Raw genomic sequence first — 16,514 nt, 5'->3', positions numbered from 1 at the left:
AAATTTTGAAGCTACATTGACTGCAATGTTACTGAAAATTTCAAAGTGATACAGAATCCAAGATCTCTTCTCAGAGCGCAGACCTCCGCCGAGCAGCTCATTCCCCTCCTTATTGGATTAACACCATCTGCTTTTTCGATTTTATTTCTTAAACCAATGTTTGAAATTATTCCTGCTAGGTTTTAATCTTTACATGGTATGCATTTATTTGAGGGGATACAAATTTCCAGTCTAATCCACTGCATCTAAAACTTAATGAACTCTCGTTTCCTTTCTAAAATTATGCCTGTTGTGTGTCAGAATTTGCAGACATGCATGGATCATTTAATTGTTAAAAAATTAAAATAAATAATACTGCAAAAATGAAATTTGGGCCAATCCTAATTTGTGTACTGTTAAAAAAAATGTCTTAGATGTTGCCATTCTTGACTAACCATAAAAACAACAACCATTATTTATCATATTGTTTTTCCTGCATTGTCCATCCATCCAGCTTCCACAGTTTATCCGGGGTATCTTATTTATTTGTAAAAGTATGTACATTAATTACTCATTAGCGAAACCACTAAAGTATTTGTACACACAAGTGGTCCCATATAAGGAATTTCCTCTTTCAACTTTGAACCCGCCGGTGTGATGTTCGCTTGTTCCCATTTGAGGGCCAGAGTTTTCCCAAGCCAATGAAACGCTCCGTTTGTGTCTTCTGTTGTTTCGGAGTAGCCAATTGTTTATCGGCGTTGCGTGAGAAGGGCGGGGCCAATATTCGGTTCAGGAAGACGGAGTGAAGTGAGGTGGGGGATAGGAAATCATCATTTAGTTAGCTCGCTTGCTAACTGTCTGCATCCGAATTCCTTGTGTTGAAAGCGTCGTTGTCTATCGATAGACTGTTTTACTTTCGATAGGTGCCACGATGACCCGCTGACATCAAGAATGGACATAAGTTTACAATGACGGGGGAGAAAAAGAAGAAAAAGCGGCTGAACCGCAGCATTCTTCTTGCCAAGAAAATTATAATAAAAGATGGAGGAAGTGTGAGTTAAATATTTATTTTTCTCCGTTAACTCGGCTTGACACTGAGGCGAAATGCTGTCTTTTATTGAACTTCGTTGGTAGACCCGTCTGTTCCATTAAAGCGCAGCAACATTTACGCGTTGTGAATGGATCTGCTCGTATCTGATGAATTGCAACCGTTAGCTGGGGCTTCCCTGCTAGCTATAGCGTTAACGCAGCTAGCATTGGCTAATGTTAAGCGGCCTATGTTTGCTTGTGGTTTACACGTCAGCTCAGGTAGAACGAGCTGACATATGTAACCTCTGGAGCCGTGTTTTTATTTATTCCCACGGTAATTCAATTACCCTGAAGCATTAGCTCGTGTAACTTAAGACGGAGCCTAAAGTTAAGCTCACCTTATGCTCGTTGAAGTTATGCGTGACAGTGCATCACTGAGGAAAAACAGCATGGAGCTCAGTTAACATTAGCTTACGAGCATATGTGTTCAATTTGGATTGTTTCTAACCGATTTCTATACGCGGATAATCGCTTTGGATAGCTTTTGGCTATTGTTTGTGCTACCTAGCTATGTGTAACGTTGATTAAAAAGTTCGGGAGTAGCACAAATGCCAGTTGTGCAGCGTAACATGTTTATTTACTGATATAATCGATTTAAAAAAAGGCCCTGTCTTGAGTTTGCTTTTCATTTACACTCCTACCTCTGGATCATGTGTGATGTTTTTGTCAATGTGATGAGGTGTGACAGTCCTGCATCAGGTTATTGGCAAAGAGCAACCGTGCTAAAATGTATATAAATACAGTGAGACATTGCTGCTAGTTATGTTTTAAGTTGTATTAATTTTTCAGAAGATTCAGTGACATGTTTCGTATTTGGGCAATGTCAGGCTGTCGACATAAAGAGGAACTTGCGGAACACTTTTGGAGTCAAACGGGTTGGAGTTTCCCGTGATTTGCTGCTTGTATCACAACCACTTGTACGCAGAACTGTGGACTGGATTTCTGTGATGCGTTCACGTTTCTTCACATGGCTACATGAATAATCAGATGGGAGGGTAAATGTGCAGTAAGCATGTGCAAACCCTAAACGACGTAATCATTTTCAGAAGTATGAATCCGAGTGTCCTGTCAAAGTTCAGCATTAAAGCTCACACCATCATTGGGCCATACCCGACCTGTCCAAATAGGTCTTTATAAAGTCCGTCCATAAAAGCATATGAACGGAACCGGAAAAAACAATTCATCCTTTACACATCGAACATGGGGATGGGGTCATTTTGTTTAAGCCTACATTTAACATTTTATTAAGGCAGTTTCATGAACTGAACTGAATGCTGTTCAACAGGATCAGGGTCAGTTTACATTTCAACGCGTTAATGTAATTCCTTTAACATGCATTCTAAGCTGATGCTGCTTAGCTGACCGGTTCCTATTCTTGTGTGTCTCTCCCTCCGCCCAGCCTCAGGGAATCGGTGAGCCCAGTGTTTACCATGCTGTTGTTGTCATCTTCCTGGAGTTTTTTGCATGGGGGCTTCTTACCACCCCAATGCTTACGGTAAGCCAAGATTCAAAATATACGTAAAGGCACTGTAATAAAAAAACTAATTCAGCAGCTTGTGATGTTGTTGGTCTGCATCTGTATTCTGTGAACACGTAGCCAAAGAGTTGCTTTTCCCACTGACTGTAAAAACACAAGCCCATCAGTGTCTGTGAAATGACTGAATTTAAAACTGAGTTGGATTCGTGTGTGATGCACTTGTACTTTTGTCTTTTGCTTTACTGCATATGTAGTGGCCTGTATATTGAGCACTGTATATTCAGCTTATCAATGAGCTTCTTGTTTTTATTGTAAGGCCGCAATGGATATCTGCTAACAAACGCCACTCATTTGTGTCTGCACTGCAACTCAAGCAGCGTTACTGAGGAGGATTATCACTAGAAAATGTAACAGTTGTTCTATTACTGGTACGTGCATTTATAATTATAACAGATGATTTTTTTTACATCAAAATTAATCTGATATGTAAGCAAAGTGCTAAGAATACTCACAATGATTTTAGTATATACACTGCTCGCATAAAGTTAGGGCTATTTGGCTTTTGGGTGAACGTTCAGGATGAACCTGAAATGCAGTATAACATTTACAGGTGAGCTTAATGTAACCTCCTCTAAATGTTTGACTGCACATGCCCGACTGTTAAATCTTTCAGTACTTTTTGCGCAGTTAGCTGTTCTCTAACAAGCACAACAGATGTGTGATCCATGAATCGAACAATACACTTTTGTCAGAATTGGTATTTAAACAGTCCTCGTCATGCTGTTCATAATTAGACATCATGAGACCAAGTCGACATGTAATAATTGATCAAGTGGACCTCGCCATTGGGAGAAAAGCTTTTGGGTTACGTTCTCTCCTAAAGTACTTTGTGTAGAGACGGCTATCTCTAACAAATGAGAGCGAACATTTGGAAGGCAGATGATATAAACCAGACGGGTTTCTGAAATGCGTGCTTTCCAGCAGTCTCCTGTGTGAAGAAGCAGCTGTATGTGTAGCATTAATTACTAGGAACTTGTTGCCCATAAAGTCCCGAGGCACAGGCAGGCTTTGTGTTTTGGATTAATCAGAGGGTGCCTGACGATGAGAGACTTCGTTACTGCTCCCAGAGAGCACGTAGCGTCGTTGGTAACCAGCAGCAACAGTCTTCATGGAGAGTTCAGTGTGTTTGTGCTGGGTGACTGATATTCCAGACAGAGGGAGGAGCGTTAGCCTGCGTTAGCCTGCGTTAGCCTGCGTTAGCTGCGCCTGTCTACCCCTAAATATTAACCAGAACTTGTTCAGTCTCTGTCTGGCGTCACATACCCTTAAATAGAGAACACTCAGTCAGCTGAGAGCTTACAGTAAGTCTTTGAGGTTCCCTCTTCATAAACACACACACACACGCACACTCTGAATAACAAACTAACAAATGGCACAATCACATAACCTCCTCTAACTCCCATTGGCAGAAGTGATTAAAACAAGGGTTCATGTTCCTGCCAGTGTCAATGACACTTTGTACTTTGTCGTTGCTGTGTGCTTACTACTGTAGATGGACTTTGACCCGAACATCCAATGGATTACACCGATGCGCATGTTCTTTCACGTAGAAGCTGGTTATATTTATCCCTTGAAAAGATTTGAAAGGATACATTGATTATCCCTTTTCCAAATTTTAGAAGTTGTTCAAAGCCATAGCTGGAAAAAAAAGCTATTATTGTGCCAAGCTGCTGTAAATGAATGGAAACCCTTTGTTTTTGTTGAAATAATGTTTGTACCAAATCATGTTTTAAAAACGGTTGTGTCAAGTCATTTGCTTAAAGTTTAATGTAATGTTTCAACTTTATTTTGCCCCGGCTTGCTTGCCCATAATATTGCAAGAGTGATCTGCAAAGGTGCAGGCTGTTCGCAAACTAAACTTTTGAGTGTGTGTGTGTGTGTGTGTGTGTGTGTGTATATATCTATATAGCAATTAAAAACCTCTTTTCCATTATTATTAGTGTTGATTTAAGTGTTTTTAGACAGCCGGAATGGATTATATTGTTTTCAGTTATTTTATATGGGAAACATTTATTTGGCAAACGAGTGATTTGTGTCACGAGCTCGGTCCAGGAACGAATTCTACTCGTACGCCAACTAATCTATTTCCGGTACTGTAAATTGAATCAGGGCCTGCCACAAATATCCATTAGTGACGGCGCAACGGGGATGCCCACGTGACACAGATGAATGAAACGATGCCTGTCAGATACTGACCAATCTGAGCCGACAGATATGAGGAAGAGGAGCGTAGATCCATATAAACGTTAATGTATACTATAAGTACTTCCCAGTTTGACGACAGCGATTTCTTTGCAGAATTGTAATGATGTACAAAATGCGCAACGGATGTCACAGAGTCAAAAGTCGTAACAGGATGTTACAGAGATTTGATCAAGGGATTAGCTCATTTTGCTCGCCGATGTCACACTTCTCTTATTGTCTGATTCTTATTTGAGGTGAAGCTTAGTAGCAGCGATTTATAAAAGAATATCTGTTCACCAACAGAATGAAATAATTTAGAGCCCATAAAAGAACTCATATCGAGCAGTAATCAGACGTGTTAGCTTTAGCCATGCCTACTTACTCCTCTTGCTACTTGCGCAAACATCTGTGACGGTGAACTGTCTGTCTGTCTGTCTGTCTCTTTCCTCACTTACTGTCATGTTTTGATTTTTAGACCATGACGTTTATAGAAAGGACTGTTTACCATTTAATTCATAAAAATATAAAACCAGTTTATATATTTACAACACACGTATTCTACAGTATATTCTGATGTTAAAGTGAGTGTTGCAGTATGTATTTGTCTGCCATAGGCCTCTGAATAAATGATTTAGTTTTTACGGTGGATGTTTGTCTGAGGCTGCCACTCGTCTTTTGCTCCCTAGTTGTATTTAATTACTGCAAATTGATGGAGGTCATTGTTTGACGTGTGGAGTTGACTCTGTGGATGCTTATCTGTGTTTATTCTGCAGGTATTACACCAGACCTTTCCCCAACACACATTCCTGATGAATGGGTTAATCCATGGAGTCAAGGTACATGCAAGCAGAATAACGAGCCTTGATATTCCATCGCTCATGATATCAGAGTAATGGTGACAAACACAAGTGTACCGAACACAGACCCACATATGTTGCTAAGGTGTCTCTGGTGTGTATATTGACCTAACCCAAGGGCATGTGAAGGTGATTTCATTTTTGCCAACAAATGACAGGGCACTGGTTTTTCTGTTGTTGTTGCCTTCTTTGTGTTTTTGTTATTTGTGGCACTTTTTGTGGATTAAACAAATACATATTTATTTATTTTTCTGGTCGCATAAAGCCATTGTGTGCCATCTTTGCATGTTTGTCTTGTTTTTGGAATATTTTCTGGGCTTGTGCATTCTTGTTCAGCAACACCCGACTTGACTTTAATTCAGAGGCATCTGGCTGCTAAATATCTCACTGAAGGGCCAGTGAGATATGACACCTTAATCGTCACCAAGATAGTGGGGGGGGGGGATAAATGTTTTTATTTTCTTGCCATTATGAAAGGGAAAAAAGAAAATGAACCATTAATTTGGGTATTTTTATTTGCAAGATGAGGATTTCAAACCTCACCCGTGTTCACTAGAGCTTCTTGTGTCAGTCCTGGGGATTTACTCATATCATGGGATGGCTGGGTTCTGGTTTTGCTGGTCCAATGGACAAGCTTAAACTGGTTTTCTTTTGGGGAAGCCCCACTTGCCAGTTGAGAGCCAGCTGCCTGTGGATTATGAGCAGGATTCATGGGATAGCTAATAAACGTCTTTTATTTATTTTTTAAAGAGTAGGAAAATAATTTCTCGTCGGCTGCTGAAGCTTGATGAGACCAGGTAGTTCATAGAGAAGCCATTTTAACGAACATAAATAATTAATGGATCCTCCAAAGAATAGAGATTGTAAGGATATTGGCGGCACTTTTATCGGTAATGGGCACAGCGGAGCAAAATGTGTCCATCCATCCATCTTTAACTGCTTATCTAGGGCGGGGTCGCTAGGGCAACAATCTCAACGGGGATTCCCAGACCAAATGTGTTTACAGCACCTTTCTGCTACACCCACCATCCTCCGTATCTCACGGCCTCCTCTTTTCTTTGACCATCGTCTCCAGGGCCTTTTATCATTTCTCAGTGCTCCCCTGATTGGAGCGTTGTCAGACGTATGGGGACGCAAGTCTTTCTTGCTGCTTACAGTCTTCTTCACGTGTGCGCCCATTCCGCTGATGAAGATCAGCCCCTGGTGAGTGGAAAAAATATCAACAAATACTTATTCATGCTTTCATGTATTTAATCTTAAGCTTGATGGCTAAAACATCACGTCGACATGGAGGAGTAACAAAGATCTAAAGTTAATATTTTGTTCTAGCGTCTCTGCTTGTCTGAGCTGACACCAAAGCTGTTTCCTTCTTTCAGGTGGTACTTTGCGGTCATCTCAATGTCCGGCGTTTTTGCCGTCACCTTCTCTGTGATCTTTGCCTATGTGGCAGATATAACGCAGGAACATGAGAGGAGCACAGCATACGGTTTGGTAAGCAGATGGGTGACCAAAACCAGCTTCCTGTTTCCTACACAGTGGTTATAAAATCCAAGGAGCAATTCATCAGCAACTTTTCAAGCCTGTATCTGTTAATCTTCTCTTTTTCCCCCTCCCTCACCTCACCTCAGCTCTGCTCCTCCCTCCTCCTCCAGGTGTCGGCGACTTTTGCTGCCAGCCTGGTTACCAGCCCGGCTATTGGAGCATACCTGTCTGTGGCCTATGGTGACACCTTGGTGGTGATCCTGGCCACGGCGGTCGCGCTGCTCGACATCTGCTTCATCCTCGTGGCGGTACCAGAGTCCCTGCCGGAGAAGATGAGACCAGCGTCATGGGGAGCGCCCATCTCCTGGGAGCAGGCCGACCCCTTTGCCGTGAGTAACGCCGTACTCTGTTGAACATAGAATTATAAGCAGTCGTTGTTTTAACATTCATTTTCACCAGTCAAAGCTTTGGACACACCGTCTCATTGAATGGGTTTCCGTATTTTTATGACTATTTACATTATAGATTCTTTGTGAAGGCATCAAACTATGGAATTACTGTAATTCTGAGACACGAGCAAAAGATTGCTTTGAGATGCGACCAATGTCCAGATGCTGACTGGAGGCCAGGTCATGTGACGCAGCACTCCTTCTTGGTCGAATAGCCCTTACACGGCCTGGAGGTGTGTTGGGGGTCGTTGTCCTGCTGAAAAATAATAGATGCTAAATACAAAGCGGATGGTCAGGCGTGTCGCTGCAGGATGCTGTGGTCGCCACGCTGGTTCCGTGTGTCTTCACCATCGCACCTCCTCCATGCTTCACAGTGGGAATGCATGGAGGAACCATCCGTTCACCTTCTCTGCATCGCACAAGGACACGTCGGGTGGAAACGGAGATCTCAGATTTTACGCCATCAGACTGAAGCACAGATTTCCTCCTGGTCTAATGTCCATTCTTTGTGTTTCTTGGCTGGAATAAATCTCTTCTGCTAGTTGGTTTTCGTTCGTCGTGGTTTCTTAGCAGCTATTTAAGCATATGTATCTGCTACTAGAACTCTGGCATTCTTTTCTGGGTTCTAGTATGAGATGCTGTTAACTTCACTTACCCTCAGCGGCAGGGGTGGCCCTTGGTCTTCTATTGGTCTAGTATTTTATGATGAACTCCAAAACACTCCGACTCTGGTCAGTCAACTTGTGCAAAGGATGTTTCTGACATTGCTCATGTTTGAAATGACTTGGCTGTCCGACAAGTGAAGTGTTTCTTGCTGTTCTTATTGCCAGTCTCTGCGTAAGGTGGGCCAGGACTCCACGGTTCTCCTCATCTGCATCACAGTGTTTCTCTCCTACCTCCCTGAGGCCGGCCAGTACTCCAGTTTCTTCCTCTATCTCAGACAGGTGATACTCCGCTCTCCCCGCTTCCATATTTCCAGAAATGCCACAAAAGACTTGCCACTGGTCCTTCAAATATAGCATTTAATCGTTAATGAGGATCCTGTTTTCCGTTTACCAGCAGCACCCACGGCCCCTTGCAGATGCTGCAGCTTTTAGCGTGCATGTTTATGTGACGTGAGACGATGTAATCTCCTTTTGTTCCTAATAATTAAAGGCTGAAATTGTTACTTTAACCTACTTCACTCTAAGTAAATAACATCTGATGAACCAGTCAGGCCAGTTTGAAGCTTACACAGTCTCACACCCCTCTGAAACCAGATGACAAAGGCAAAGTGCGTCTGAGGAGTTGGTGTGAATACACACTTCTGCCTCCTTTATGGGCAATTTGCCTGTTTGTATCAGACCTCAGTCATCGCCATCAAATAATACCCCCGGCACCAGCTGCCCCACTGGTGATGCTGCGTATTTGACTTAAATGCTGTAGAGAGGAGAGGAGCTGTTTTGTTATTTTTAAAGCGGAACTCTAACAACAAGCATTAAAAAGTCGACCGTTTTTCTCCATCACTTTGAAAACTAGTAACTATTTAATCTTCTTACTGGTTGATAATTTTCTTAATCAAATAATCGTAGATGTATAGTATTTGTCATGGCAACTGTTGAGGTGGGCAACGTTTGTTCGGCGTGTTGATCCAACAAATGACTGCCGGGTTTGTTTCAGATACGCGCTCGTCTCTGACTGCTTTGTTCTGTCGTATTTTAACTGGTGTTGTCTGAATGCTCTTGCGCCCTCAGGTCATTCGCTTCTCATCAGAGACTGTAGCTGCATTTATTGCTGTTGTGGGGATCCTCTCGATACTAGCTCAGGTACAGAAAAATACTGTAATACTGAGCCGTTTATTTTGAAGCACAAAAAAAAGTCTCAATTTCCTGCAGCCCAAGTCGATAAAGTCGTATTTTATTACTTCTTCCAGGGAGTTCATATTTTTGCTCTTCTGTCTGTTTCTTAGCAGGATTACTATAAATGTTAACGTATTTCTTGGAAAAGCATGAGTATTTTTTTTTTCATTGACAATAACATGCATGGAGTAATTATTTCGTTTGGGCAAAATAGTTACAAAATAGTTTCTTTGTAATAACTATCAAACTGATGACGATGTGATGCGCGTTGTCTTTTTGCAGACGGTGGTGTTGGGGATTCTGATGCGTTCCATTGGTAATAAAAACACAATCCTGCTGGGGCTCGGCTTCCAGATCCTCCAGCTGGCGTGGTACGGCTTTGGCTCCCAGCCCTGGTCAGTGACCGACGCACCAGCGTGCACACCTTTCCACCATAGTGAGAACCGACATCTTTAGAGTAATGTTCTGTTTGGACCATCAAGGGGTCCAACTCCATCACCAGCACAATGCTTAGTAAAAATGTTAATTACTGGCATGATGGTGAATATTTTCTAATTTCATCTCACCATTCAAACTACAAAAAACACTTCAAGTGAAATTTTAGTTTGTTTAAACTCTTTTTGTGGTTTGTTGTTGTGTTTATTATTGATAAATAATCACATAAGCTGTGATCTACACAACTGCAATCTAAACGCGATTATTATTTCAGATGTTTGCTTTAGAATTCCTCCTTCATGTCCCGTGTTGTTTTAATATCCCGACAGTGGGGGGAGCTTACCTTTCCTAAAATGCTCCGCCACCACCTGATAATGACTGTTTGAGGCTGGATGAGTTAACTTTATCGTTTCACCCTTATCAAACCTGTGCTGCTGGTTGCAGGATGATCTGGGCTGCTGGGGCTGTTGCAGCCATGTCCAGCATCACTTTCCCCGCCATCAGTGCCATCGTGTCCCGTAACGCAGACCCCGACCAACAAGGTGGGTTTTTCCAACTGTTAATTTTTATAGATCGCATGAGAGGAAAACTATTAACACAGATGGTGCTATTTGCATGATTGCATGTCTAGTCAGAATAACAAGACTTCCTGTATTCTGGTTGTTTATGAGCTTTGCCTCATTGTGAGCACGCACTTTCCTTTTTTCTCGTCGGTTGTAGGCGTGGTCCAGGGGATGATTACTGGAATCCGGGGCCTCTGTAATGGGCTGGGCCCTGCGCTCTACGGTTTTGTTTTCTACTTGTTCCACGTGGAGTTGACGGACTCGGAAGGCTCTGAAAAAGGTGCCAAATCCAACATGGCTAACCCCACTGATGAGGTGAGCACGAGTACTAATTTTAAGCCGTGTATAATGTCCACATGTTGTGGTCGACCTTGAACAGCTATATCTCTTGTCGCGTTGTCAGAGTGCCATCATCCCGGGCCCGCCCTTCCTGTTTGGTGCATGCTCCGTGCTGCTGTCCCTCCTGGTGGCTCTGTTTATCCCGGAGCACACCGGCCCTGGCACGAGGACTGGCGCCTATAAGAAGCACAACAACGGAGCACAGAGTCACTCCCACAGCCCTCAGGGCAGCGGGGCTGAAGGCAAGGAGCCGCTGCTGGAAGACAGCAGCGTATAGCCTCAGCTAAGGGAGGGGGGGCGGCACACACCCTCGCTCTGACCCAACACCCGCCCGCGCACACGTTTTACCACATGGATACAGCTTCGCCTCAGGCGCACACCAGACTTGAGTGCCATCGAGAGCTGTTTGGTGTCTACAGCACAAAAGTGGGCGCTCCTTCTTTAGCAGCCCTTTTCTTTTCTTTTTTTTTAAAGCAGGGTATTTTGAGGACTCTCTGAACACCCAGTGTGCCGAGTTTGGTTTGGGTTGTTGTGAAGCAGTGAGAGAGACTTGGTTTGCGTCGGAGTCTTCAACAAGGCGCCTCGTCCCGGTGCAAAACAGGAGTGATTTGGTTTATAGTGCGTGGCCTACATCGCAAAGGTTTCTGAATCCCAGCGTGATTCTTCATATTGAAGTGGCAACTTATCCGTTTGTCCGGGCAGAGTGCGACAAACAGGGAGTTGGACACTAGTTAGATCGTCTTATCACAAGCGAACGTCTGTTTAGGAGCTTCAAGTTAAAGTAAAATTCTCTAAGCAGGGAACAAAGTTCTTCCTCTTCAGCAGGGAAGCACCAGCAGCTGTTCAGCAGGGAGCGGAGTCTGCAGAGCCACGTTGAGAGATGCTGCCTAATCTTGTTCTGGACAGATGATCAGTTCCGACATTCAAAGCTTCCTTCGACCATACTTTGTTTCAACAACACACCTTCTTGTTGAGAGCTGTGTGTGTGTGTGTGTGTGTGTGTGTGTGTGTGTGTGTCAGTGACCACTTAATTTGCTGAAACTGTTTTTCAAAGTTTACTTGCCATTCTCTAGATAAGTATTCATGTTTTGGTTGTATCATTTTCTCTTTTCAAACTGAAGGCTCGTTGTGTTTCAAGTTCTTATTCAAAAACAAATGTTGCCTCAAAGTCAATTAATATATATATATATATATATATATATATATATTAAATATGTAACCTGTATGAAGACTGAGGTCTGAGAAGGCTGTAATCTTTCGCTATTGCTCCCATCGGAGCTGTTACACACTTTCTATTCCTTTTTGTTTTAATGCACTTCCTATTCCTTCATTTTCTGACATTACAGCTCACGGAACCAAGATTTTATTTTGAAGGGCCATTTGGATCTACAAGTCCTCAGGTTCAGTCTGAATTAATATTAGATGTATCATCGTCATCTTGTAGCAGCAGTTCATTCAAAGCGTGACGATGTCTTCGGTAGTGATTGGATTTGAACTTCGAAATGGTTTTACACACAAACCGTCACAACTGACAATTTACGTTAGGTCGGATAGTAATTTACTTCTGGATGCTTCATTTTGAAGCACTGTGAGACGAGCTTTTCACTCGCATTTTACAGGCTTTGGGTCTCCACAAGGTGGAGCAATTTGATCAGTGACAAACAGCTGTAAGCCTGTTCCACCTGTAAGACAAGGAGGTAATATAAACATTACCACCTCTTTCAGGAAAGGACATTTTCCCCAAGTGCTTTTTGAAAAGCTGATATACACTTTTCTTAATACTGATGTTTTAGCTGCGATAAAGTGAGGGGCTAAAAAACACAGCACCATCAAGTTCTGCTGCTTTTGTCCAGCTACTCGTATTACGTTCTGTGTAATCAAAGCAAGATGTTTAATTAACAAATTGGATTAAAACAGGAAAAAACAAACATTTGAAACCTCACATTTACGAATTTACAATCGGAATCAGAACTGCAGCGACTGTTATTACCGCTTTGACTCTGAGCATCAGCCCGACGCATCAGGCGTAAACGCTGCTATTGCTTTTCTCGCCGGAGGGAGGCGCACGTTGAACAGCTGCAGGTGTCGAGCTGCTGAGGCCGAGCATCGCCGGGCAGGTCCGGTCCGGTCCGGTCCTGCAGCATCACGTCAGTGATTTGTTCCCTGTGTTCTCACGCTGGGCCAGTTGCTGACTTTATCTTCGTCATGTTAACAGTTAATTTATGTGACTGAAGTGCATTTAAGGAGCCAAATTTCAGCCCCATAAGGAAAGGTAACAAACGGTGGGAGAGAAAGGAGTCTTCTATTTTGTGCCATTGTTTTCGTACTGTGTGCTTTATTTTTTTTCCCCAATTGTCTTCATTTCTTTGGCGGTTGGAAGTTTGAATGCTATTTTTAATAGCTTTTCAAAACTTCAAGTTATTTCTAGGAATCTTTTCAACATTGTGGAGTGATGGTAAGTTTTTGTATGCCCATCGGTCCATTTTCAGTCTTGGGTCGTTATGTAATAACAAGCGTTTTACTTTGGTGAATGTCAGTTATAACCTTATCTACAGTCACTGAATGTTCCACAGCAAGATGTACATGTCAACCATGAGACAGTTTGACCTATCCTGTCAGTTTTCTTTTTTTCTGTGGCTGTGTTCCTTGACAGAATGCCATTGGTTATAGTTTTTTTTAACCATCTATTTGACCAACACATTGATAAAACTCATAAATTCACATCTTACTAAATTCCATAAGGGCGGCCATTGAACAGATGACTGTAAATGTCATGAAATAAGCTGAACCTATTGCAAATGTATATATTTATTGCTCAAGTGGACGGACTCACCTTGGTATATGTGGTTGGACGGTGCAGTTCTCTATTTCTCAACACTTGCCTGCTAGCCACTCCTATTTTCAGTGCGATGTGGCTTGTTGCCCGACCCCCCCCCCCCTCTCTCTGTGTGCCTAAAATCATTCAAGAATTGAGTAAGAAAATGGTGGTTATTATGTAAATATGGGAAACTAATGACAAACTATTTATTAAAGGTTTATTGTACAATGAAATGCTTCCGTGGGTTTTGTGGCGTGATCCAGGTTTTTCATCCTTTAGAGTTAATTGATGGAGGTCTGAGAGGAAACAGCCAATAATTCTGCGTTATATTTAGATGGCGGCTAAATCCTATTAGCTCTCATTAACATTTGTAATTCCAGAGGTTTTGTTTAGTGTACTAAACAACTGTTGTTGATTCAGTTCATCCCATCATTCAGAGTTTGATTGCAGCTCTAATGGCTTCTTCTCCCTTCATGCAGTCCTTAATGCTCAGGCTTAAGCTTATTTGCGTTTTTGGGTCCTTTCCTTTATTAAAGCCACACGGAGGCAGTAAATTCCGGTTAACATATATCATAATATGTTTACCATTTGTTTTGTTATGCAGAAATGGATTGCAGGATACAAATATTAATCATGAATTAAGAATTATTTATATATATATATATATATATACACATTTTGGGAAGAGAGCTTTTCAAAACGTGTTTCCTATAAATCCCAGATATTGATGTTCTGTAAACACGCTGCCCGCTTGCTTTGCGCCTCAGACGATGCTGTTTCTGATCTCACTTTCACCATTGCTTTTTGCTTTTCAGAGAATAACCTGCCTAAAGAGAAGCAAAGCCTTTTCAAGGGTTAGGGTTAGGGTTAGGGTTAGAGATGATTTATAGGAATTGCCAGATGAAGCTGCACACGTCAGATCAGACTTTACCCGTGTCTTCCCTCTGTCTGCTGGAATATGCTGATGCAGGCAAACCGTTAAGTTGGAGCAGCAGCTGTCCTGTGGTCTTAACCTCGTATGGAGGTGATAATAATTAAGACGCTTAGCCATAATCTATGCACATTGTTTCCTGACGCGTCCTCTAACAGCATTGGGCACAGAGGAGGATATAATTTCAATGAACTCATCGACACAAAGTGCTGCGTCATCATTCCGGTGGATGGTATAATGAAGATGACAGCCACATTACTCACTTTACTTTCCTCTACAAATTAAGACTTGAAGACACACGTTTGATATGTTTCATGCTCCTGTAGCTGAAAACTAGAGAGAGAGTCCCTGTCGGAACACGTTTACTTCCCGACCCTCATTGAGGAGCGGAATAGTGCTCGCATGTTGGAAATCGGGCCTCCTGTGCTGGAGGCCATGCTTGGTCCACAGTGGCGTTACTATTATTGTCAGTGTCCTTTGACGTCAGAGAGGCAAGTACATATATCAGGCTTCCTCAGAAGGGATCTTTTTTTGGAGTCGTACTCCTCGAGACACACCAGGACAGGGGAAGTGGAAGTGGGAGTCCCACTCGGTCCCGGATGCATGGCAGCGTGTCTTCCTGGGGTATAGAGGTGTAGAGCCAGGGGATGAATCATGTCTGAGCCCCATTGTTCTTCCAGTCACACAGACCTGTGTGAAACTGCGTTTCTCACTAATCTCTGCCAAAAACGCCTGCTTTCCCATGAACTGTATGCAGGCCATCAGCGTTTCCTCACGTGATTTCCTCCTCCATGTGGTCGATGATCAACTGAAGGACGGGTGAGGTGCCTGCAGGTACGAGCCGTAAGTACAAGTATAAGAAGAACATTCCTGTACTTTGTAAAAGAATGTTCTTCCATTGTTTTGATTTTTCTCTCAGATATGTTCTCTACTACCTCTGTAGGCTGATAAAAATCACCTTAAATTCAGGTTAAGGGTGAATCAGCCTTATCGCTCTGAACTCTGACCCTGTTGTTGTTTTTCTGTCACATTTGAACAGGTGCTGCCTGCGTGCCTATGATTGAATAAGCTAATGGTGATGTGCTTGTCAAAGTGCAACTTCACGATCACAAAGGGGTTTTAATTGTGGAAAGGTGATGGTAAAAAAAAAAAAAAAAATGTTTTGAGGCTCAAACATTTTGCAGTTTCAGCAGTTAAATCAAAGATGGGGAAAAATGAAGTTAATCTTCAACTTTAATTACATGCAGTTCACTATTCTCCAGCACAATGACCTGTATTAAACCTCTTGTAATCCCTGTGAGCCCCATTGGAGCCTTTTTAGAGGATTTTCAACCACATCTGAGTGAAATCTGAAACCTCAGGATTAACATACCTGTATTTTAAACGCTCGAAAATTGTGGAAGAAGCTTCCTGCGGAGATCAGCCTATATTTTCCCAAACAAACATAACTTTTGCCATTATAAACTTGTGTGCCAAAAGACTACACTGCATCATGAATTAACAAAATATATATATCAGTACTTGATCTTTACCTCTGCCAAGGAGGGAATGTTTTTGCATTTGTAACGGTCTGGCTGTTAACATAACTCAAAGTTACGTTGGAATGTTACCAGGAACAGATGAATACATTTTGGAGATTATCCGGAAGACATTCTGGATTCTAGAGCAGTTTGAAATTTGTGTTAACATTGCACTAAATGGCCCTTCAACATTTGTTCCTCAATATTTCGGTTGATTATTGACCAATGTTTATGGAATTTGACACAGTCAAGTAGGGTGGGGGCATCTATCTCGCCACCAAATTTCAAATTTCATCCAGATTTTGGATATTGAGATTTTTTTTAAATGGGGGTAGACTTATGTTTCGGCCTTACTGTGCATCGAATATTAGCGCAAGAGGTTTCTAACAAGCGTCGTCTTAGAGCTAAATGATCCAGAATCATCACCGTAATTTGGTCATAAGTAACATTCCCAACATTTCCTGAAAATTTAATCGAGATCGGTTTAACTTTT

The 16,514-nt window shown here is 42.2% G+C and overlaps 1 protein-coding gene across 1 annotated transcript; it reads left to right on the top strand.

Annotated features, from left to right (window-relative positions):
• The first annotated feature begins 947 nt into the window (after positions 1-947).
• On the top strand, positions 948-11,029 carry mfsd14a2 (major facilitator superfamily domain containing 14A2). Its single transcript, XM_068748761.1, has 12 exons — positions 948-1,031; positions 2,468-2,563; positions 5,563-5,625; positions 6,722-6,849; positions 7,023-7,137; positions 7,299-7,517; positions 8,408-8,521; positions 9,311-9,382; positions 9,698-9,810; positions 10,295-10,392; positions 10,571-10,728; positions 10,817-11,029. Exons 1-12 carry the CDS (start codon positions 948-950, stop codon positions 11,027-11,029), a joined length of 1,473 nt encoding a protein of 490 aa, XP_068604862.1.
• Positions 11,030-16,514: the final 5,485 nt, after the last annotated feature.

Source organism: Brachionichthys hirsutus, chromosome 15 (genome assembly GCF_040956055.1).
Source record: "Brachionichthys hirsutus isolate HB-005 chromosome 15, CSIRO-AGI_Bhir_v1, whole genome shotgun sequence".
NCBI lineage: Eukaryota > Metazoa > Chordata > Actinopteri > Lophiiformes > Brachionichthyidae > Brachionichthys > Brachionichthys hirsutus.
Note: the sequence above shows the minus strand (reverse complement) of the source record. Positions and strands in the feature narration are given on the sequence as shown.

What these genes read in the sequence shown, in the direction of transcription:
- mfsd14a2 (XM_068748761.1), top strand. Translation starts at nt 948, where the DNA reads ATGACGGGGGAGAAAAAGAAGAAAAAGCGGCTGAACCGCAGCATTCTT. An exon ending in TCCTCTCGATACTAGCTCAG is followed by an intron (nt 9,383 to 9,697) that starts GTACAGAAAAAT and finishes GTCTTTTTGCAG; the next exon opens with ACGGTGGTGTTGGGGATTCT. An exon ending in GGCTTTGGCTCCCAGCCCTG is followed by an intron (nt 9,811 to 10,294) that starts GTCAGTGACCGA and finishes TGCTGGTTGCAG; the next exon opens with GATGATCTGGGCTGCTGGGG.